Source organism: Bombina bombina, unplaced genomic scaffold (assembly GCF_027579735.1).
Source record: "Bombina bombina isolate aBomBom1 unplaced genomic scaffold, aBomBom1.pri scaffold_583, whole genome shotgun sequence".
In the NCBI taxonomy this organism is placed as follows: domain Eukaryota; kingdom Metazoa; phylum Chordata; class Amphibia; order Anura; family Bombinatoridae; genus Bombina; species Bombina bombina.
In genome coordinates this window covers 32,920-58,120 of record NW_026511844.1, presented here as the reverse complement: position 1 = coordinate 58,120, position 25,201 = coordinate 32,920, and the positions used below count along the sequence as shown (strand labels likewise).

General features: G+C 40.8%; 1 protein-coding gene across 1 annotated transcript in view; it reads right to left on the bottom strand.

The window, feature by feature from the left end:
* The window catches only part of LOC128643970 (dual specificity mitogen-activated protein kinase kinase 7), a gene marked incomplete at its 5' end in the record, with an annotated part of 50,192 nt that extends 36,449 nt beyond the window's left edge, over window positions 1-13,743 (bottom strand). The window contains 4 exons of the mRNA XM_053696736.1: window positions 11,146-11,288; window positions 11,611-11,691; window positions 12,542-12,721; window positions 13,605-13,743. Coding sequence (XP_053552711.1) covers window positions 11,146-11,288; window positions 11,611-11,691; window positions 12,542-12,721; window positions 13,605-13,743 — 543 coding nt within the window. The remainder of the gene's footprint in view (window positions 1-11,145; window positions 11,289-11,610; window positions 11,692-12,541; window positions 12,722-13,604) is intronic.
* Between the last annotated feature and the right edge of the window lie 11,458 nt (window positions 13,744-25,201).

Sequence of the window (25,201 nt, the reverse complement as noted above, 5' to 3'; positions counted from 1 at the left end):
TACCAATAGAGACCCACCAGTCTGATAGAAACAAGGGGAGGCAACGCCCAGACCCCAGAAATACAGAAACCACAGGATAAGGCCAGGAGTCTGAAAAAGAGAGGATCTTCCCCTAACAGTGCATCCGCACTCAAAAAAGCAACTGAAGACGAAGGTCCCCAAATCGCAAAAAGGTAGCTCAGAATACTGAAATATTTAGAAACTAAACCTCGTGCAGCAAGCTCAGATAGTTCTGACAAATACCACCTAAGGCAAAAACACTGCACGCTGCAGTCATGTAAAAATGACTCTGAAACTTAAATACTTACAGCAGAAAGCAGCGGAATATAGGATCCTACAGATTGCTAAGTATCCACTAACCAGCGGATAACGTTGCAGGCTAAGAGCCGCCAGTCCTTCCCACAAACCTTGAACATGGAGAAAGGAGAAACCTCAAGAGGCTTGCTGTAACTTGAATGCTCCGAGGATGAATTTAGCATAGCAACAGATCTCAGATCCTGCTCCGACACCGGACCAGCCCAAGCGACAGACATGTCGGATAAACAGGGAGGGGACAGAAAGACCCCAACCACAAGCCCCCAGGGAATGGAAAGAAAAAAGGGGGGACTCACCCACCCCAACAGAGCTCAGGTGCCAACCCAAACTGCTCCTCCAAAATAAGGTACTCCCAAGCAGAACCCCCTGGGACCTGGAACAGAGGAAAGTGTAATAGATCCATAGGAAGGCCAGTCACAACTCTTTTAGACAGTCTCAACGTAGAGAGATCAAATTCTAACAGGTGGAACAGAGCCCACAGAGAAGCAGATGCTGCCCCTTACAGAAATAAGCCACCTGATCCAACCTCCTATACACAGGGCAGGACAAAGACCCTTTCAGAGAGAGGAAACCACAGCTCATAATGAAGACAACTATCCCCATAGTATGATCAAAACACGGACCGAATGAAAACCCAACAGAGAAAAAAAAAACTCCCCATGAAGAGCAGCACACTCCATCCGAAGGACAAGTCAGGCCTTAAAGTTTATAACCAGTACCTGAAGGTGGATGTGAACTCTGGCCTTCCTGCTTGCAAGCCCAATGAGCTAGCCCCTATGTCGCAACATAGGGTCCCTGAAAAAACTGGGTCATCCCAAACCAGTCCACAGGATCATAAGTCTCCAGACATCCAAGAAGGATCCAAGACAAGAACCCTGAACCCGGGCCCAGAATCGTCCTAGAACGACACCCCCAGGGAACACGATACCCAATCTGAAGCAATCAGACTCACAGGGGATGAGAACCGGGAAACACGGAGCACGGGTACAGGACTCGCTCGTATTTCCCAGCCCAAAGGGTAGAGAACAACCTTAGCCGGAGGTTAACATCCCCCCAACAAGGTGCTAGGCTGCGACCAAGTCACGCAATTTCTCTAAAGCCCAAAGGCCCCAAGGGCAACACTAAGGGAAAATAGAACGAGAACAGAGTCACCCAAAAGAGAGTAGAAAGAAAGGTTAGTCTCCATAATCCTCTCAGATTAACGTTCCAGAGGACCACACCTTAGGGAGAAGAATGCAAAGCATCCTGAAACGAGGCAGAGAAACATCCCATAAGCAAAAAGCTTGAAAAAGAGAGACAAGGCCTCCTATCTTCCCTGATATGGAGACAACTAACTCCCAAAGGAAAACAGAGCCACACAGCCTTCAATTCCTAATTAAGAGGCCAAAGCCGCCAGAAAAAATGGACTAAGTCCAGAAAGTCTCGACCCAAAAGAAGAAAACCTCTAAAAGGAACAAGTCCTAAAAGGACACTTCCAAAGAGATCATGAAAGGCAAACCCGTAAGAACGGCGGTATGAAGGACTTAAATCCTCCAAGCCTCCAACCCACAATGGGAAGGAACACTCTAGTTACCGGGGGAAAAAAACAAAGGACTGAGCATGTCGCCACAGATCTCAACGGAGTCCCGGCCCACTAGCTTGAAAGGCGAATGAGGACTGAACCAATCCCCCATGCCCCTAAGCAACCACGGACCCTCCAGTCCTCTCAAGATGCTAGTTGAAGCTTGTAAAATAAAACAAGTAAACACAAATCATATTGTGATCACTAGGCGCCCTCACCGGACATAAAAAGGCACCACGTGTCTGAACTAGGCCTCAAAGACAGAAGGATTTGTACCCAGTCAGAACCAGCTTGAAACCAAGGGCCCCAGCACTGTCAAGGCCACAGAGTCTCCCCCAAGATGGAGGGATAAAGAACAGTCAGACTTTTGTAAACAGTGCGACCACAAAATGGCACCTTACACCCCCAATGGCTGGGGAACTCACCACCTCCAGGGAACCGGACACAAGCGGACAAGGATTTATCCGTCGCCACACGGTCAGGAAAGCGGAAATGGAGTCACAAGGTAAACCGTGCAGTCCATGCAAAAGCATGCCCAACCGTAAAGGCCGCGTCACTAGACATAGTTCCAAAATAGCCATGAGCCGAAGCAACACTAAACAGTAGCAGACAGAATCACATAAACATGATTATAAACCACCTTGTTCAATAACCCCCCTCAGGAGATATTAACCCTTGATTCCTAGATATAAAAAGGAGCCTCACTGAAACACTATATTAAAGTTATCCCCGAAAGGTTGTAGCCCCTCTCGGATAAACAGTTGTAATTACAATACATCCATGATGAAAGTAAAATGTAATGATCTTACCGGAATCTACGCCGTGGAACAGGAACATGGCCCTTCAAGTGTGACAGATAGTAGCGTCGCTTCTGCCATGGACTTGAGAGAAAATAGCAGGTAGCGAAACTGGTCAACACTGATTGCTTGTGGAGCTGTTAATATGAGTTGGGATGGTTTCGCAGAAAGACTCTCCCTGCATCTCTGGACTCTAACTTTCACCCATGCTCAAACTGAGAGGCTGACAGGACTACTTAAAACTCCAGTCCCATGCCGAAGAGTAATACACTCCATAAGAGACTATCGAAAACTTATGACACTTCTCTGCCAATCTCCTGGGACGAATGGCAAAGAATGACTAGGGGATGAGGGAAGTGGGGGAGGCATTTAAGCCTTTGGCTGGGGTGTCCTTGTCTGAATTCCCAGGTTCTGAATTCCCAAAAGTAATGAATGCAGCTGTGGACTTTCTTAATTTATGAAAAAAAAATTATTTACTGACCACAAAATCAAGGTCCTGACATGGCCCTCCCACTCCCTTGACTTGAACTCCCATAGAAAAACCTGTGGGGTGAACTGAAGAGTGTTGTCCACCAGCGTCGACCTCGAAATTTGAAGGATCTGGAGACATTCTGTATGGAGGAATGGTCTCAGATCCCTTGCCATGTAATTCTCCAAAATCATGAGGCATTATAGGAGAAGACTCAGAGCTGTTATCTTGACAGGATAACAGTATTGTTTGTGTATTTTTTTTTTAAACAAAAGATCAAAAGGTTTATCACAGCCTTCTTTACTAATATTCACACCCTTGGTAAATATGAGCGGAGGGCACTGTACAGTGTACAGCAATTAAAATAAGCAAATATTTTATTGCCTAAAAACCTTGTTCATTTTTCATTTATACTGAAGAAAAAACAAGTTTATCAACCACAAACTTTTTTTTATTTTTAAATCAAAATTAGAACTCGCCAGTGAAAACTGGAACCTTTTAAGAGTGACAACCAGAAACTGAAACTTCATTCTTTATGGTGGGTATGAATCTCCCCTCTTCCTGTCACAAACCATTCTGAACCCTTTCAATTATCTTCATATAGAGCAAAAACTGACAAGCAAAGAGACCACATATCTGGCTGCTGCCCCCCCAGCAAGTCCCTCACTTGCCATACACACCTACAGCTGTTATCTCTTAAGACAGGTAAGGAATGGGTTGTAGGGGACCCTGATGTGGATATGGGTCTAAGAGGCGGATACAGGGTCAGGGGTCTGATCTGAAGCCTGATGTGGGTTATAAGGCCTAAGATTTAGGAGATTGGTGTGTGTGTGTTTTGGCTTACAGGACTAGGGGGTCTAGATAAAAATCTGATGTGGGTATGGCTCTGACCCCAGGGTCTGATCTAAAACTGGAAACACTAAAAAGAAAAAACTAAAAAGGTGACAAAAATAAGTGGGAATAAATTCAAACATTAATAGTTATAATAAAAATAAAAAAAAGCTTAAGAAATTAATTTAATAGTGCTAAATCATGGAAAAACAGAATTTATGTTTACCTGATAAATTACTTTCTCCAACGGTGTGTCCGGTCCACGGCGTCATCCTTACTTGTGGGATATTCTCTTCCCCAACAGGAAATGGCAAAGAGCCCAGCAAAGCTGGTCACATGATCCCTCCTAGGCTCCGCCTACCCCAGTCATTCGACCGACGTTAAGGAGGAATATTTGCATAGGAGAAACCATATGGTACCGTGGTGACTGTAGTTAAAGAAAATAAATTATCAGACCTGATTAAAAAACCAGGGCGGGCCGTGGACCGGACACACCGTTGGAGAAAGTAATTTATCAGGTAAACATAAATTCTGTTTTCTCCAACATAGGTGTGTCCGGTCCACGGCGTCATCCTTACTTGTGGGAACCAATACCAAAGCTTTAGGACACGGATGAAGGGAGGGAGCAAATCAGGTCACCTAAATGGAAGGCACCACGGCTTGCAAAACCTTTCTCCCAAAAATAGCCTCAGAAGAAGCAAAAGTATCAAACTTGTAAAATTTGGTAAAAGTGTGCAGTGAAGACCAAGTCGCTGCCCTACATATCTGATCAACAGAAGCCTCGTTCTTGAAGGCCCATGTGGAAGCCACAGCCCTAGTGGAATGAGCTGTGATTCTTTCGGGAGGCTGCCGTCCGGCAGTCTCGTAAGCCAATCTGATGATGCTTTTAATCCAAAAAGAGAGAGAGGTAGAAGTTGCTTTTTGACCTCTCCTTTTACCGGAATAAACAACAAACAAGGAAGATGTTTGTCTAAAATCCTTTGTAGCATCTAAATAGAATTTTAGAGCGCGAACAACATCCAAATTGTGCAACAAACGTTCCTTCTTTGAAACTGGTTTCGGACACAGAGAAGGTACGATAATCTCCTGGTTAATGTTCTTGTTAGAAACAACTTTTGGAAGAAAACCAGGTTTAGTACGTAAAACCACCTTATCTGCATGGAACACCAGATAAGGAGGAGAACACTGCAGAGCAGATAATTCTGAAACTCTTCTGGCAGAAGAAATTGCAACTAAAAACAAAACTTTCCAAGATAATAATTTAATATCAACGGAATGCAAGGGTTCAAACGGAACCCCCTGAAGAACTGAAAGAACTAAATTGAGACTCCAAGGAGGAGTCAAAGGTTTGTAAACAGGCTTAATTCTAACCAGAGCCTGAACAAAGGCTTGAACATCTGGCACAGCAGCCAGTTTTTTGTGAAGTAACACCGACAAGGCAGAAATCTGTCCCTTCAGGGAACTTGCAGATAATCCTTTTTCCAATCCTTCTTGAAGGAAGGATAGAATCCTAGGAATCTTAACCTTGTCCCAAGGGAATCCTTTAGATTCACACCAACAGATATATTTTTTCCAAATTTTGTGGTAAATCTTTCTAGTTACAGGCTTTCTGGCCTGAACAAGAGTATCGATAACAGAATCTGAGAATCCTCGCTTCGATAAAATCAAGCGTTCAATCTCCAAGCAGTCAGCTGGAGTGAAACCAGATTCGGATGTTCGAACGGACCCTGAACAAGAAGGTCTCGTCTCAAAGGTAGCTTCCAAGGTGGAGCCGATGACATATTCACCAGATCTGCATACCAAGTCCTGCGTGGCCACGCAGGAGCTATCAAGATCACCGACGCCCTCTCCTGATTGATCCTGGCTACCAGCCTGGGGATGAGAGGAAATGGCGGGAACACATAAGCTAGTTTGAAGGTCCAAGGTGCTACTAGTGCATCCACTAGAGCCGCCTTGGGATCCCTGGATCTGGACCCGTAGCAAGGAACTTTGAAGTTCTGACGAGAGGCCATCAGATCCATGTCTGGAATGCCCCACAGCTGAGTGACTTGGGCAAAAATTTCCGGATGAAGTTCCCACTCCCCCGGATGCAATGTCTGACGACTCAGAAAATCCGCTTCCCAATTTTCCACTCCTGGGATGTGGATAGCAGACAGGTGGCAGGAGTGAGACTCCGCCCATAGAATGATTTTGGTCACTTCTTCCATCGCTAGGGAACTCCTTGTTCCCCCCTGATGGTTGATGTACGCAACAGTTGTCATGTTGTCTGATTGAAACCGTATGAACTTGGCCCTCGCTAGCTGAGGCCAAGCCTTGAGAGCATTGAATATCGCTCTCAGTTCCAGAATATTTATCGGTAGAAGAGACTCTTCCCGAGACCAAAGACCCTGAGCTTTCAGGGATCCCCAGACCGCGCCCCAGCCCATCAGACTGGCGTCGGTCGTGACAATGACCCACTCTGGTCTGCGGAATGTCATCCCTTGTGACAGGTTGTCCAGGGACAGCCACCAACGGAGTGAGTCTCTGGTCCTCTGATTTACTTGTATCTTCGGAGACAAGTCTGTATAGTCCCCATTCCACTGACTGAGCATGCACAGTTGTAATGGTCTTAGATGAATGCGCGCAAAAGGAACTATGTCCATTGCCGCTACCATCAACCCGATCACTTCCATGCACTGAGCTATGGAAGGAAGAGGAACGGAATGAAGTATCCGACAAGAGTCTAGAAGTTTTGTTTTTCTGGCCTCTGTTAGAAAAATCCTCATTTCTAAGGAGTCTATAATTGTTCCCAAGAAGGGAACCCTTGTTGACGGGGATAGAGAACTCTTTTCCACGTTCACTTTCCATCCGTGAGATCTGAGAAAGGCCAGGACGATGTCCGTGTGAGCCTTTGCTTGAGGAAGGGACGACGCTTGAATCAGAATGTCGTCCAAGTAAGGTACTACAGCAATGCCCCTTGGTCTTAGCACAGCTAGAAGGGACCCTAGTACCTTTGTGAAAATCCTTGGAGCAGTGGCTAATCCGAAAGGAAGCGCCACGAACTGGTAATGTTTGTCCAGGAATGCGAACCTTAGGAACCGATGATGTTCCTTGTGGATAGGAATATGTAGATACGCATCCTTTAAATCCACCGTGGTCATGAATTGACCTTCCTGGATGGAAGGAAGAATAGTTCGAATGGTTTCCATCTTGAACGATGGAACCTTGAGAAACTTGTTTAAGATCTTGAGATCTAAGATTGGTCTGAACGTTCCCTCTTTTTTGGGAACTATGAACAGATTGGAGTAGAACCCCATCCCTTGTTCTCTTAATGGAACAGGATGAATCACTCCCATTTTTAACAGGTCTTCTACACAATGTAAGAATGCCTGTCTTTTTATGTGGTCTGAAGACAACTGAGACCTGTGGAACCTCCCCCTTGGGGGAAGTCCCTTGAATTCCAGAAGATAACCTTGGGAGACTATTTCTAGCGCCCAAGGATCCAGAACATCTCTTGCCCAAGCCTGAGCGAAGAGAGAGAGTCTGCCCCCCACCAGATCCGGTCCCGGATCGGGGGCCAACATTTCATGCAGTCTTGGTAGCAGTGGCAGGTTTCTTGGCCTGCTTTCCCTTGTTCCAGCCTTGCATTGGTCTCCAAGCTGGCTTGGCTTGAGAAGTATTACCCTCTTGCTTAGAGGACGTAGCACCTTGGGCTGGTCCGTTTCTACGAAAGGGACGAAAATTAGGTTTATTTTTTGCCTTGAAAGGCCGATCCTGAGGAAGGGCGTGGCCCTTACCCCCAGTGATATCAGAGATAATCTCTTTCAAGTCAGGGCCAAACAGCGTTTTCCCCTTGAAAGGAATGTTAAGTAGCTTGTTCTTGGAAGACGCATCAGCCGACCAAGATTTCAACCAAAGCGCTCTGCGCGCCACAATAGCAAACCCAGAATTCTTAGCCGCTAACCTAGCCAATTGCAAAGTGGCGTCTAGGGTGAAAGAATTAGCCAATTTGAGAGCATTGATTCTGTCCATAATCTCCTCATAAGGAGGAGAATCACTATCGACCGCCTTTATCAGCTCATCGAACCAGAAACATGCGGCTGTAGCGACAGGGACAATGCATGAAATTGGTTGTAGAAGGTAACCCTGCTGAACAAACATCTTTTTAAGCAAACCTTCTAATTTTTTATCCATAGGATCTTTGAAAGCACAACTATCCTCTATGGGTATAGTGGTGCGTTTGTTTAAAGTGGAAACCGCTCCCTCGACCTTGGGGACTGTCTGCCATAAGTCCTTTCTGGGGTCGACCATAGGAAACAATTTTTTAAATATGGGGGGAGGGACGAAAGGAATACCGGGCCTTTCCCATTCTTTATTAACAATGTCCGCCACCCGCTTGGGTATAGGAAAAGCTTCTGGGAGCCCCGGCACCTCTAGGAACTTGTCCATTTTACATAGTTTCTCTGGGATGACCAACTTGTCACAATCATCCAGAGTGGATAATACCTCCTTAAGCAGAATGCGGAGATGTTCCAACTTAAATTTAAATGCAATCACATCAGGTTCAGCCTGTTGAGAAATGTTCCCTGAATCAGTAATTTCTCCCTCAGACAAAACCTCCCTGGCCCCATCAGACTGGGTTAGGGGCCCTTCAGAGATATTAGTATCAGCGTTGCCATGCTCTTCAGTATCTAAAACAGAGCAGCCGCGCTTACGCTGACAAGTGTTCATTTTGGCTAAAATGTTTTTGACAGAATTATCCATTACAGCCGTTAATTGTTGCATAGTAAGGAGTATTGGCGCGCTAGATGTACTAGGGGCCTCCTGAGTGGGCAAGACTCGTGTAGACGAAGGAGGGAATGATGCAGTACCATGCTTACTCCCCTCACTTGAGGAATCATCTTGGGCATCATTGTCATTATCACATAAATCACATTTATTTAAATGAATAGGAATTCTGGCTTCCCCACATTCAGAACACAGTCTATCTGGTAGTTCAGACATGTTAAACAGGCATAAACTTGATAACAAAGTACAAAAACGTTTTAAAATAAAACCGTTACTGTCACTTTAAATTTTAAACTGAACACACTTTATTACTGCAATTGCGAAAAAACATGAAGGAATTGTGCAAAATTCACCAAATTTTCACCACAGTGTCTTAAAGCCTTAAAAGTATTGCACACCAAATTTGGAAGCTTTAACCCTTAAAATAACGGAACCGGAGCCGTTTTAAACTTTAACCCCTTTACAGTCCCTGGTATCTGCTTTGCTGAGACCCAACCAAGCCCAAAGGGGAATACGATACCAAATGACGCCTTCAGAAAGTCTTTTCTAAGTATCAGAGCTCCTCTCACATGCGACTGCATGCCATGCCTCTCAAAAACAAGTGCGCCACACCGGCGCGAAAATGAGGCTCTGCTTATGCTTTGGGAAAGCCCCTAAGGAATAAGGTGTCTAATACAGTGCCTGCCGATATTATTATATCAAAATACCCAGATAAAATGATTCCTCAAGGCTAAATATGTGTTAATAATGAATCGATTTAGCCCAGAAAAAGTCTACAGTCTTAATAAGCCCTTGTGAAGCCCTTATTTACGATCGTAATAAACATGGCTTACCGGATCCCATAGGGAAAATGACAGCTTCCAGCATTACATCGTCTTGTTAGAATGTGTCATACCTCAAGCAGCAAGAGACTGCACACTGTTCCCCCAACTGAAGTTAATTGCTCTCAACAGTCCTGTGTGGAACAGCCATGGATTTTAGTTACGGTTGCTAAAATCATTTTCCTCATACAAACAGAAATCTTCATCTCTTTTCTGTTTCTGAGTAAATAGTACATACCAGCACTATTTCAAAATAACAAACTCTTGATTGAATAATAAAAACTACAGTTAAACACTAAAAAACTCTAAGCCATCTCCGTGGAGATGTTGCCTGTACAACGGCAAAGAGAATGACTGGGGTAGGCGGAGCCTAGGAGGGATCATGTGACCAGCTTTGCTGGGCTCTTTGCCATTTCCTGTTGGGGAAGAGAATATCCCACAAGTAAGGATGACGCCGTGGACCGGACACACCTATGTTGGAGAAATATACCCCAGTCTATATTATAACCTTAGAAGAAAAAAAAAAAAAAAAAAAAAGGCGGCGCTCCAATGGCGTATTATCTCTGGAGTATAGTCCCCCTAGTAGCACTGAATCTTCCCTTAGGAAAGGTACTCACAGACTTCAAGCACTTATCTCACACTTCTTGTGTGAAAAAGACTCGTTAGCTTTGGGTAGAGTGCATGCCCTGCGCATCGCAGCATAGACCTGATGTTTCTCTAATCAATTTGGCTCACGGCCCTCAGGATTGGTTTGTCCATATAGCCATTAAGAGGATGCATCAATTATATTACGGTACATGGAATATTAAGTATTGAAGGGGTGTTTTGATTTTTTATTCAGGTAATTTTTTTAGATGCATGTGTATAGGAGGGCAATTGATGTTACTATCTGTTTGTAATTGAAGATCGTTAATTGTACGTCCTGTCCTTATTTAAGTCCGTGTATAAGCTCTTTATGTATGCTGCTTGAAGAAGCAAGTTTAGCTTTCGAAACGTGTTTGGCTCATTTGTGTGTTTAATCACTTTTAATAAATTAGTTCTTAAATGAGACGTTAGAAGTAATTTGCGTTTCTGAAATCCTGTATGGTGCTTGGCGGACACTGTGGGAGAGCAGGAAACTGCTTATACCGGATGTGAGCTATATGGGGAGCTCCTAATGACCCAGACCTTCTGATATTGCACTTTGAGATAAGTGCTTGAAACCTGCGAGTACCTTTCCCAAGGGGTGTTTCAGTGCTACTTGGGGGAATTTACTCCAGAGATAATACGCCATTTGAGTGCCTTCTTTTTTCTTCTTTTGTTGTCCAGATATCATCTAGCTTTTTGAAGAGCTGCCATTTGGTTTATGGTTTGTCCATTGGAATTATCAGCCTGCTGTGTGTTGCCTCTGATTCTCACTATCACTGTTCACAGTAGGAACTGAGTATCTATATTATAAATATGTGCACATAAATGCTAAATTAGAAAACATAAATTACTTCCTGTGCAAGGCAGCATGTCATAGGATGCATAATTAACATAATTTTCTATTATTGACGACACCTTAATTGAAAGGTTCTTCAAATGCATGTGGATTTCACTTACCAGTCTTTGACGAAGGACTGGAATAGGGGAGAGAATCCCATGTTGAGTGGGAGAACAGGGGGCTCTTCTTGGAGCACCTTGGTAAGAACCTCAAAATCAGTCTTGCAATTTTTATATGGAAACTGTCCAGTAGCTAATTCTACCTGTAAAAAAAAAAAAAAAAGCCACAATGTTATTTCAAATCAGTCATGAAGTGCCCCTGGCATTGGGTTAAGATGTGGGTACTGAGGGGGAAAAAGCAAAGTAGAAAAGTGTTGCCAATGTTACTTAGATACTTGTAAGATTCAGAAAAAGTGAATTATATGAGACATTTCATCTTTGGTTTCCAGACTTAACTTAAACCCTTGAGGACCTCTATCATATAAATGTTTCAGGACTATTTCTGAAGTTAGAAATCCCTAAGGTAAGGCACATAATTTCTTAAAAACAATCAGATTAAGTTGTTTAAGGAAAGAGTTGACTTACCAGTGATATTCCTAGACTCCACACATCAGCTCGGATATCATAGTCTGGTTTTGTTGGATCTGGAGGATCAATTCTCTCTGGCTAAATGATAAATACATAAAAAGATCAAAAGGTGACTTCTGAATAACCAAAATTTACATCTCTGTGATTTCAGACCAAGTTCAACATCCACATATACACATTTCCAAAATAAATTAAAATTCATTAAAAATTATGGTGGAGATAAAAGTCAGATGAAAATCCTCCATGTCTCAAAAGTAAATCAATATAAATTGTTGCTTAGGAAATTATCACATCTAAGCAAGTATCCCTGCTTGCTTTTACCCAGTAACACTCCATATACACTTACCAATGCACAAGAGGATTCTGGGTAAGATATGCAAATTAGATATCCAACATTTCAGATTTTTTGCTTCATAGTATACTATGTTAACACACAGTGATTCCCTAATAGTAAAAGGTAAGGATTGAAAAAAAAACTTATGTAAATTTTAATGAATGAAAGTGACCCCGTTTTTAACAGTATTTTTAAAAACCGGGCACTTATTCATTCAAATTTACACTCACTTTAATTCCGTTTCACCCAAAGTCTGTGTAAGTAACAATATTTTCAGAGTACAACAAACATACCAAAAGCAGATGAGTTACTTTGTAACCTCAGTAGTAATTATGTGCAAAAACATTATATGAGTTCATTAACAACCCAAGACATTGTGGCTGAGAACCACTATCCCGATACTAAAGTTAAGTTGTTTGGTCCTTCTATTTTACAGTAATACTTTATATTGTGAACATATATTTAACCCCCTTGTGCTTGGCTAACTAACTTTATAAATATGTTTTATAGTCTATAATAAGTAAAATATTGTTGTCTAAAGACCTAAAAATAATCAATAATAAAGTTATTACATAATTTCCCCCATTTCCTCACCGCCATATAGGCTGCACATCCAGCACTTCTTGTTTTTGCTTTGGAGTCCACAAGCCGGCCACTGATGCCAAAGTCACAGAGCTTAATTTGTCCATTTGCATCCAACAAGATGTTTGAAGGTTTAACATCTCTGTGTATAACGCCATGTTTTTCTTTTAGGTAATAAAGCGCATTCACTATCTAAAGAAATAAATAGGCCAATAAAAACAATGTAATAAATTATTGTATCATAAGCTGCTAATAATTTGCTATTTACTGCTCTACACCCATACATGCTCTTACACTGCAATAAAGGAATCTACAGTTTACCTTTTGCTCTCTACGGTTTATTTTAAAGGGACAATCAACAACAAAATTGTTTTTGTTTAAAAAGATAGATAAAGCCTTTATACTACCCATTCCACAGCTTTTCACAACCAACATAGTTATATTAATATACTTTATAACATTTAAACCTCTAAATGTCTGCCTGTTTCTAATCCACTGCAGACAGCCTCTTATCACATGCTTTTTTATTAGCTTTTCACAACAGGATACTGCTAATCCATGTAGGCCATATAGATAACATTGTGCTCTTTCCCAGAGTTGTGCACAATACAGCACTAATTGGCTAAAATGCAAGTCAATAGATAATAAATAGCCATATGAGGGGGCTGTCAAAAGAGGCTTTGATAAAAGGCAATCACAGAGGTAAAACGTATATTAATATAACCATGTTGGCTGTGAAAACCTAGGAATGGTTAATAATAGGGATTATCTTTCTTTTTAAACAATCATTTTAGAGTTGACTGTCCCTTTAAATTTTCCTTGCGCCTATCCTTTTGATAGCCTATATCAATCAATAGATAAATGTAACCTACACATGAAATATATTTGGGTATTTGGAATTAGATGCATTACTTTGAAACAGATGTAATAACATTTGTTAAATAAAACAGTTTCATACATCTATTACTATACAAAAATAATACTACTTTCTACGTGCCCATTTATAAACATCAAATCATGAAATATTCCTTTCCTTTAAAACTATCGGATTTCTCAGACTTTGATTCTTACTTACTGCTACAGTCATTTTGCCAAGAATGCTCTCTGGGATGGGTCCCTGTATTCTTTTCTTCAGCTTTTCTGCGCAAGTTCCCATCAGCTCCATTGCAATGAAAACATCAGTCTGAAGAGGTAGAAGTGAGTGGCGTAAGAAACTAAGGCAAATTGAGGGCATAAAAGTCAAAACAAGGAGACAACATAAAAATATATTAAGCAAGAGAGGAGTTTTACTTTGTTTAAAAGGAACACTAAAGTCAAAATTAAAGGGACAATAAATTCAAAATTAACCTATGTCATTTTAAAGTGATGGTTAATACACCTAAGTAACTTTTAAAGTGAATGTCAATTTTAGCAGCCTTTACTTTGGGTAATGATTTATCAACATATAACAACCTAAACCGCAATTTTTTTTTTAAATTTTTTTTTTTAATGAATAGTTTTAGTTATATTTTATTAACCAAGAATTGATCCGTTCGCACCCGCAACTTCCTGTATCTGAACATAGCGACGTATAGAGCGGTCTCACCCTCTCTGTAAAGTGCGTACCCGTGAGTAATTTACAATGCGCATGCGTTACATTATAATCGCCAAAAATCTGCGCGTGCTTTTGAAAAAAATAAACTTACTCTGCACACGCGTTTACGTCGGCTACTCTCAATCAAAGCTATAAATAAATCAAAAAGAGCATGCGCGTCGCATGGACGTGCATCGCTTCTGAGGCTGAAAATGTTTCCCAACGCATGCGCAGGAGAAGCGTAGGACGTTACAAAAAAAGGGGTTGAACGCCCCGAGGGTGAAACATTGATTGAAATCCCTGTTGTCAATCAAAAGGCAAAACTGGGGCAAAATGGCGGGCGGAGGAATCGAGGCACAGAAACATATCAAAATAAATTTATGCCTTTAGCAATATTAAATAACAAAACGATGAATTAAAGTCACCCTTATTTTTGACAATTAATAAAATGACGATAAGCAATAAGGGTGACTTTAATTCATCGTTTTGTTATTTAATATTTCTAAAGGCATAAATTTATTTTGATATGTTTCTTTGCCTCGATTCCTCCGCCCGCCATGTGATCTACTGCCAACACGCTCTCATGCTGGCAACTTGAAGCTGACTCAGCCTTGCTGTTTTAAAGCCGATACACTGTTTCAGCAGCAGAAAAGCGTAGCGAACTGCACAGATATAATTCACGGCTGAGTCAGCTTCAAGTTACCAGCACGGGAGCGTGCTGTCAGTAACTTACATAGGGTGTATGGTGCAGCTCATACTGGCTGAAAGAGCTGCTTATTAGATTGAAGAATAAGAAATTGTGTGACAGAGGCTGCATTGAAGAAGGTAACTGAGCCTCACAAAAAAGGCGTTTTATACAAGATTAATTTTGTTTTGGACAAAAATAAGCACATCAATAATAATATTCAAAATTTTAAAAAGTTACTTAGGTGAATTTACCATCACTTTTTAACAACTTTCCAATTAACTTCTATTATCAATTTTGCTTAGTTCTCCAGGTAACATTTTCTAAAGAGCAATCCTAGGTGAGCTCAGAAGCGTGCCCACGCTCTTAGCCATCAGGTAACTGTTAGAAAAAATGTTTAACCCCTTAAAGACCAGACCATTTTTCAATTTCTTTCCCTTAAGGATCAGGGCTATTTTTACATTTGTGTAATGTGTGTGTTTAGCTGTAATTTTCCTCTTACTCATTTACTGTACCCACACATATTATATACCGTTTTTCTCACCATTAAATGGATTTTCTAAAGATACCATAATTTACTATATAAAAAAACGAAACTATAAAATATGATGAAAACCACCAAAAAACACCCATGCTTAATGGTTTCTAAATTTTGTCCTGAGTTTAGAAATACCCAATGTTTACATGTTCTTTGCTTTTTTTGCAAGTTATAAAGCACTTTGCTATTTCCAAACCATTTTTTTTTTTTCAAAATTAGCGATAGTTACATTGTAAAACTATCTGTCAGGAATCCCTGAATATCCCTTGACATATAAATATTTTTTTTAGTAGACAACCCAATAGTATTGATCTAGGCCCATTTTAGTATATTTCATGCCACCATTTCACCGCCAAATGCGATCAAATAAAAAAAAATTGTTCACTTTTTCAAACAGCTTGTACAATTTTGGCACAAATGGTTGTAAATGCTTCTCTGGGATCCCCTTTGTTCAGAAATAGCAGACATATATGGCTTTGGCATTGATTTTTGGTAATTAGAAGGCGGCTAATTGCCGCTGCGCACAACACTTATTATGCCCAGCAGTGAAGGGGTTAATAAGGTAACTTGTAGGGTTAATTTTAGCTTTAGTGCAAAGATCAGCCTCCCACCTGACACATTCCACCCCGATTCCTCCCTGACCCCTCTCAAACAGCTCTCTTCCGTCCCCCACCTCACAATTGTCACCGCCATCTTAAGTACTGGCAGAAAGTCTGCTAGTATAAAAACAAAGGTGTTTTTTGTTTTGTTTTATTTTAATATGGTTTATATGAAGTGTAGGATCCCCCATTACCCCCAACCTCCCTGACCCCCCCTCCCCAAACAGCTCTGTAAGCCTCCCCCCTTCACCTATTGGTCACCATCTTAGGTACTGGCAGCTGTCTGCCAGTATCCAAGTTTACTAACAAATTTGCACTTTTTTTGTAAAAATTAAATAAATTAAACTATTTTCTGTAATGTAGCTTCCTCCCCCATCAATACCCTAACCCCCCACCCCCCGGATACCTTTCCAAAATATGTTTCCCCCTCTCTCTCCCCACTTTAGTTTAAACTGAAGTGCTGATGACCGTGCGCAAGTGTGTGCACTCCGAAGCCCCACCCATGATCACAGACAGGATCTGGATATCACACCGGCGATGGGCCCACCTGCTTTCCTGCTATTGCTCCCACCCACCAACGCAGCTGAAGTCACAAAGTTTAAGGGATATGGCCTATCTATGTCTAAGGGAATATCTGGTAAACAATTAAAGGCTACCCCTTTGTAGTACTCCCCCTGTGATGGATGGATGGATAGATATACATACACTAAGCTGCATAACTTTATACTGATGTACTAAAAGGATTCAGATCCTCTACTACATATTACATTATCCAGAACTGTGTTTCACGGCTCAATTAAAGAGAGCAAATCAGCCTCCTCAAACACAAAAGATAACTCTGGGGTGTTCTTCATCAGAAGATGTTAACATATGTTTATTATACTATATGCCTTACCCCATAGAAGAGAGTTTGCTTCCCTCTCTACAAGCATGTGTGTAAAGGATAAAGCCTTATTAAAGAAAAGTGTCAAAAAATACCTGGTTAAAGTATAATAAGATGTAATAGAACTTGTTTACGTATTGTGCCTATCTGATAGATATTTATGCATAGCCCCAGGCCGGTTAAAAACAAATCTTATTTTATAACCAGAACAAGAATGTAAGCAATGTAACTTATATTGCATAGATCGTCCCACATTATTTCATTAGGTAATCTATGTTGCCCTGGCTGCTCTTATTTTGTCTTTTTGGGAAGCAGCTATTACTGGTCATACAAATACTGTTTAGATAACAGAGTCTCCTACAGTATAGACTTCCCTATATATAGCTATTTTCTCCTCATTTCCTATTGGGTAATCTACTATATCAATGGGCATATAACATATGGGGAACATAACTAAGAGTATACAGAATGTTTATTTTTATGCTGGCACTCTCTATGTGTAGCCTCGCCGACTATACATATTCTGCCTATATAACTCATCTTTTATATAGTGATTGACTGGGTTAAAATTAAACATTGTTGCATTGTATATATCCAATTCTATATTTAGACTGGCCCTTTAACAGCTCCTCTACTAGCTTTACTGGGCAATATCCTACATTACTACGTGTAAAATTCTAAACATACAAAGTGTTTTATTATTGCTGCCTTTCTCCACTCTTTTTTTTAGTGAAGCAGCTCTTACCGGCTGCTGGAGACTCTGCCTGATTGGGACATAACATTGACATATAGCTACTAGTCCCAACTTAAATTCACTATTACACCCGATTAGAGTTTCACCCATACTGATCGACTTTTTTTTTTTTTTTAAAGACTTAGGAGTCTCACATATCCTCTCTCACATGTCCTGTGGTGGACTCCTCTGATGATCCTATTTTGTATTTTATCACTTATAACACTACCCCCCTCCCAGCACAAACAAACCCTCCCGACTACTTGTTTCTTCTTTCTATCTCTTTTACCCTCACACCTTTTTATGGAAACATTTCTAGGGATTAGTAAAGTTGATTCTTTCACAATGCCACCAAAAGGGAAAGACAGAAAAGGCAGAACTAGTATAGGTAGCAGAGTCAGGCTCTACACATCTCACATCTAGCTCTAATACGATCATTGATACCAACAATTTAATTAAACAAATCTCTGACATATTCTTGCCTCATTTTGAGGGTGTAAAGAAAGAATTAACAGTTAACAATTGAGCTCAAGCAATTTTCTAACAGACTAGTGGAGATTGAAAGCAGAATATCTGTCTGATATAGATGAGCTGCAACACACTCAACAAACCCCATTTAACATACAAACCAAAAAAATACAAACGCTTCAAACACGCCTGGATGAACTAGAGGAGAGGACACGCAGAAACAATCTCAAAATAGTGGGACTCCCGGAGATCACTGAATATTCTGACCTTATGAGATTTGTCACTTGTACACAACCACAGGCACTTGAAATACCAACAGAAGCCTCCCCTATCTTAGTAGAGAGGGTACACAGGTTAGGGACCAACAATAGGAAGGGCAACACAAATAAAAAGACCAATAATAGAAAACATTTTAAAAACTTTCAGGACAAACAAAAAGTGCTAAAATATTACAGGAAGAAATGACCTTTCGAAATTAACAAGGACTGTATCCTTCTGTTTCAAGATTTCTCTGCAGAGACCTTAAACAAAAGAAGAGAATTTGATCCTTTGTGCACCCAGTTGATTAATGCAGGTTTCAAAGCTACTATGATATATCCCTGAAAAGATCAAAATTTATCACAACACTAAAACAATACTACTTGATAAGATAGAAGACATTAAGCAGTTCTTGGAAAATACAAAGTTACAGCAGAACTATGAATAGGATCAATTATATGTGTGATAGAATTAGGCTCTTGGTACCCCTTGGTATCTTTATTTCCTTTTTTCCTCCTGCCCTGTCCCCACATTTCCTTATGTATTTATGATGTTGTGTCCAACCACAGGAGGTAACCAATAAATGGAAAAAAAAAAAAAATTATGCTTACACCTGATAAATTCCTTTTCTTCCGTTGGAGAGAGTCCATAGCTGCATTCATCACTTTTGGGAAATAAGAACCTGGCCACCAGGAGGAGGCAGACACCCAAGCCAAAGGCTTAAATACTACTCCCACTTCCCTCATTCCCCAGTCATTCTGCCGAGGAACAAGGAACAGTAGAAGAAATATTGTTAAAAATAAAAAATAAAAAAAAGTGTCAGAAGAATAAAGACGCCCCACATAGAAAAAGGGTGGGGAGATGTGGACTCTTTCCAACGGAAGAAAAGGAAATTATCAGGTAAGCATAATGTATGTTTTTCTTCCTAATTGGAAAAAGTCCACAGTTGCATTCATTACTTTTGGGAAAACAATACCCAAGCTAAAGAGGACACTAAATGCCAAAACGGGAGGGTACAATAGGCGGCCCATTCTGAGGGCACCAAGCCAGAAACCACTACCAAACAAAAACCCTGCTTCGTCTGAAGCCGAGAAAACCTTGAAAAGGATAGTCCCACAGATAGTCCAGAAGCCTAGCTAGAGGCCGCAAAATCGGACGCAACTGAGCCAACAGTCCTCCAGGAGACACCGTTGCCCAACAGGCGGTCCCTCACCACTCACTCCTCACTAATGAGGGGAACACCATGCTAAACCCCCCAAGGGATAAGGCAAGAAAGAACCGAAAGGTCACCACAAAATCCATAAAAGGAAAACCCCCAATCACGAGACCAGCTCACAAAGACCCAAATGGGTCCTGACAGACAAGGGGAGGCTATGCCCAGACCAAGCAGAAACCAGAGGTTTAGGACCTGGCCTCGAACAGAGAAAACTTTTTCTCCACATCGTGCAAACGTACCGAAAGACAACTGAAGACGGAGTCTTCACCTCGTCAGAAGTGTTGTGTTGGTATTCAGACAAAAAAAACAAAACACGTGTAACAGACCCAGACAAGAAAACCCTGAGTCAAGAACACGCAGCCATCATTAGAATGACCCAGAAGAATACTTGCTGAGAAGTCAAAAACGGCCAGCAAGAGAACAGATTGCAAAGAGAGAACTCCCAGACAGAGGGCACACTCTAGGCATTACACCCAGATTATACTCTCTAGGAGATTACACCCAGAACCCGAAGGTGAATGGTAACCCGGGACCCTCAGCTTGTAAACCCAGGGGGCTAGCTACAATGCCAACCTAGATCCCGAAGAAGACAGCGCATCTCAGAACCCACTCCAAACCGGGCCAGCCCAAGCATCGGTAGGTCTTGAAAACAGGGAAACAGAAGAACACCAACACCAGCTCAAAACTAAGCAGAAAAATGTCCACAGCCATCCCAACAGAGCATGGGTGCCAACCCGACTCCATAGAAACAGACAAGGCCGTAGACCCAAAGGAATCTAACAAAAAGGCCCAACATAGTCTCGACACGGAGCCAGCAAGACTCCAGATGGAACGTAACAACCCAGAGAAAAACACCCTCTCTGAAAGGTTAATTCTCAGTTCCAAACTCCTGAATCCAAGAGAATCCCTAAGAAAAAGGGACCACACCTCCATGAGGAGGAGAATAAGCCCCCCACACTAAGAAAAGGGATGGGGCGAAAAAAGCAGAGCACCTGCCCACAAGACACAAAGCCACAGGCTAAAGGAGAGACCAATCTCCAACTCAGATAAACTTGGAAGGAATCCCCCTAAGGAATTAGCTTTCTAACAACAAATCCAATGTGCAATAGCTGCAGCAGACACTACAAACCCATTTGCCTGCAGACCAGTGATCCATAAGTTTACCATAGCAAGCTGACCAAGGGAAACCGACCATAAAGGTGTAAGTCAAGCCCAATGAGCATCAGCACTCAGACTAACGAAAGGCACAACACTCAGGGACAGTCACACCCACAGGGAACTGTACAATCCAAGGCGGAATACCCAGGACAGCAGGAGCAGAGAAGGCACCACCCTGTCATCAAACTCTATTCAATTTAGGAAATAAAGGTTCATCAGGCAATATGACCTCTGGAACCCCTGAATTCGCCAAAAACTTCCTTTAGAAGAAACGCAAATTCCTAAAACTAAAGTCTGGATCCTCTGCAGCTGGAGGTTGAGAAGCGGCAGACTCCGATCCAGAAAGTTCATACTCTGAAGCCTCAGAAAGAACAGCATCCTCAGATAACCCTATCAGTTCAATCCAAAAATTATTTGATGTACTCCGAGAAGGAGTGCAGTATGTAACCCTTCACTTGTGCTTAGTAGAGCGAGGAAAAGCATTAAGGCCGCAGACACCGCCGTCTGAACTGCGCAGTAATGTCCAGAGAAAAAAAGGCCCCATCCAGATGGAGGATCCGCAATGCCACGGGAAAACTGCATGTGTATAGAGATAATGTAGGGTACGCACCTCACCAGACGACAACTCCGTGGTATCAAACATGTTTGATATTATCACATTATCAAGGCATATGGAACATAATTGAGAGGGGGAACTTGGGCCTCCTTACCATATAAACAGGAATTACTCCTTAGGAATAGAGGGAGCGCCCTCTAAAGTAACAATCCTCTATCGCTAGTGCAATAACCGGAGAACTAGAGAAATAAAAACTAATTTTATTAAAAAAAAAACAGCACCCTTATACCCCAATGGCTGGGGTACTCCCCACCTCCTATGACCCAGACAGTACAGAGATTTATGACCCCCCTCTGATAGTCCGGTCAAGAAAGAGGGAATGAATTCCATAGTGCACAATGCAGGACTGACCCTGCTATGAGAGAACGCGCGCCAAGCTTGTAAGCTTGCATGGCTCTCAAAGTGAAACCGGTATGTTCCATAACAGCCTATGAGCCTAACATCACACATAAAGCAGCAAAAAAATCAAATAAACATAAGATTATTATTCCCCCCCTGTTCAATAATCCCCCTAAGGAGATATTAACCCTTGATTCTGTAAAGATAAAAGGCGCCACAATGTGACCCTGTCTTCTCTGTTAACATTATGTAATAAAAAATGAAACAATCTTACCAGAATCTACACCGTGGAACAGGAACACGGCCCTTCAAGTGTGACAGGTTAGTAGCATCGCTCATGACATGGACTTGAGAGAAGAAGCAGTCTGCGAAACTCGTCAATGCCGATTGCTGTAGCAGCTGTTAATATTAGTCGGGTTGGTGTCGCAAAGGGAAGCTCCTTCTGCATCTCCAGACTCTAACGTTCACCCAGGCCCTCAAGTTGAGAAGCTTATAGGGCTACTTAAAACACCTGCCCCATTTGCAAAGAGTAGCTCCCTCCTAAGAGACAAAACAATTGTTGACACTTCTCTGCCAACCTCCTGGGACGAAAGGCAAAGAATGACTGGGGGATGAGCGAAGTGAGGAGTATTTAAGCCTTTCGCTGGGGTGTCTTTGCCTCCTCCTGGTGGCCAGGTTCTTATTTCCCAAAAGTAATGAATGCAGCTGTGGACACTTTCCAATTAGGAAGAAAATGTTTATTGATTTTCTCTCCTGGAATGTGGGGAGATTCTCCTCATCGGCTAAGAGGAAAAAAATAATTCATCACCTCAACAAATTTAAACCCGATCTTGACTTTTTACAAGAGACACATCTGAGTTGCCAGGAAGCTGAGAAACTTAGGATGGGCTGGATTGGAGATGTAGTCCCTATGGTCATGAAAAATCAAAATGGGGGGGGGGGGGGGGCATGTATTTTCAATAAAACTTTAGATTACCAAATCATATCACAAGATAAAGATCCAGAGGGGAGATTTTTGATTTTAGAAAAATTCTGATATACAATGTAGTCTTAGCCTGGAGCAAAGTATGTACATATCTTGGGATAAACTACAAATGATCTAAATATCTCCCTATACGGGGGAAACCCGGACTTTGAAAGTGGCTCTACTTCTACTGCCTTCAAAGCATAGTCTTTCAAAAATCTTAATTATATAATTGATAGATCCACTTACTAAATATATTAGAACATTTGACTCAATATCCAGGGAATTTAATCTAGATAAGAAATCTTTTTTTTTTTTGTCTATTTGCAAATCAGACACTACATTCACAGTCATAATTCTGCCGAGGGAAATCCGTAGAAGTTGGGTCCGCTTGATTTAATTATTGATAGATTCCACCTAGGCAAACACTCAATGACTGCCATCTATAGAAGTTTATCCTCTAAAGACGCAGAAGAAAGTTAACAAGCTTTTCCAATCATGGAGCCTAGATGTCCCAGGCATTAATCTTGACTTTTTTAAAAAAAGCTTTTCCAGAGTTAGTACATATATGTTTGCTATAGCTTCGAGAGAATCACATATCAAACTTCTGAATAGATCATATCTTACACCCAAGTCCATGGCCAAATAAAATACTCGGGAGTTAATGTTTGCTCCAGATGCAATTCACCTGCCGCTGCTTTACTACATGTTTTCTATACCTACCCAAAAATTCAAAAGTTATGGAGACAAAGAGTACAGGTTAAACAGATTTTTGTCAACCAGAATTATCTTGAAGCCTTTACATATTTTCTTGTTATTTACACAAAGTCATTGATCAACACAGCAATCCTAATAGCTAGGGGCAAATGATACTCAAATCTTGGAAGGATAGGAAAGCTCAAAGCATCGCTGCATTTGTACATAACATATCAAATAGTCTTGGATCAACATGATCATCTAATCTTTCAAGGTAATAAATTAAAAGCCTTTATGGCTAAATGGGATACAGTAGTTTTAGCTCAAACCAGAGAAACCCAATTTCAGATCATAGATTGCTTTCTTGCCTCTCCCTTCAATTGATACTACTTGATGACTACCCTGAGTATTGGAGACAACATCTATTTTGAATTCCTCTTCTCCCCCCCCCCCCCTTTTTTTGTTCTCTTTCCTCCCCTACTTTAGTTGTGTTTTATTTCTTATTTAAAATTGAGACCATTCATGGAAGTTTGATAATACAGACAAATCAAATTGAAATAACTTTTGTTATATTTAACATGATGTAGAAATGGATATTAACTGTAAAGTTAGTAAATCAATGTTATATTTCTATATTTTTCTATTTTTTGTTATAAAGAAAATAAAAAAATTTGAGAATGTAAAATAAGAACTTTATGTTTTATAATACATAATATGCTTTTCATATCCATTATATTGATTTTTGTATCTATTGTTCCACCTTTATCTGGTGACTGTTTTTTTAGTATTATTGTACATTTGTGAATACTAATAAAAAAAAAAATTAAAAAAAAAAATTAAAAAAAAAAAAAAAAAGACATGCACAAACAGGTCAAATATACCAGCTTACATCAAGTGAAAATACCCTTTAGCGCAAAATAAGCCCGTCATATGACCAAGACATCACATAAACAGATTAATATAGAAGAACCATGTGGGCAGAGAAAATTAACTCAGATACATCCTTCGTTAAAGGGACTCTAAATATCTTAATTAAAAATAGTCAGTCTTCTTATAAAGAGGCATATTATACGAGTGTGAATTTTGCTAGACTGTATTAAAGGGACACTCAGGTTAAAGGGACAGCCTACCATAGAATTGTTATTGTTTTAAAAGAAAGATAATCACTTTATTACCCATTCCCCAGTTTTGCACAATCAACACAGTTATATTAATATACTTTTTACCTCTGTGATTACCTTCTATCTAGGAACCTTCTTCCAGCCCCCTGATCACATGACTGTGACTGTTTATTATCTATTGTCTTAAATTTAGCATTGTTTTGTGCTAAATCTTAAATAACCTACTGTGCCTGAACACAGTGTTATCTATATGGTCCACGTGTACTTTCTGTCTCTGTGTTGAAAAGAGATTTAAAAAGCATGTGATAAGAGGCAGCCCTCAAAGGCTTAGAAATTAGCATATGACCCTACCTATGTTTAGTTTAAACTAAGAATATCAAGAGAAAAAAGCAAATTTGATGATAAAAGTAAATTGGAAAGTTGATTAAAATTAAAAGTCCTATCTGAATAATGAAAGTTTAATTTATACTAGACTGTCCCTTTAAATGAAATTTTCATAAAATCCCAATAAAAGAGCTTGAAGAACTACAATCTGAAATTATTAAATTTATAAGAGGACATACAACAGCTAGAATAGCTGCTCATATTTTAAAACAACACAAGCTATTGGGAGGTGTAGGAGTCCCTAATCTTAGAGATTATTATCATGCTGCCAGACTGGCACAAAATGCTCTTTTATGTAAAGATTGCCAGGGGATGACATGGCCAGGTATTGAAGCAGATATTGGAAGACTAAGCTCTCCGGGAGATATATTATGGAAACCCTCAGATCCAAAAGACCAGAGGATAATTAAACTAAAAACTACAGAAGATTCTAAGCTTATG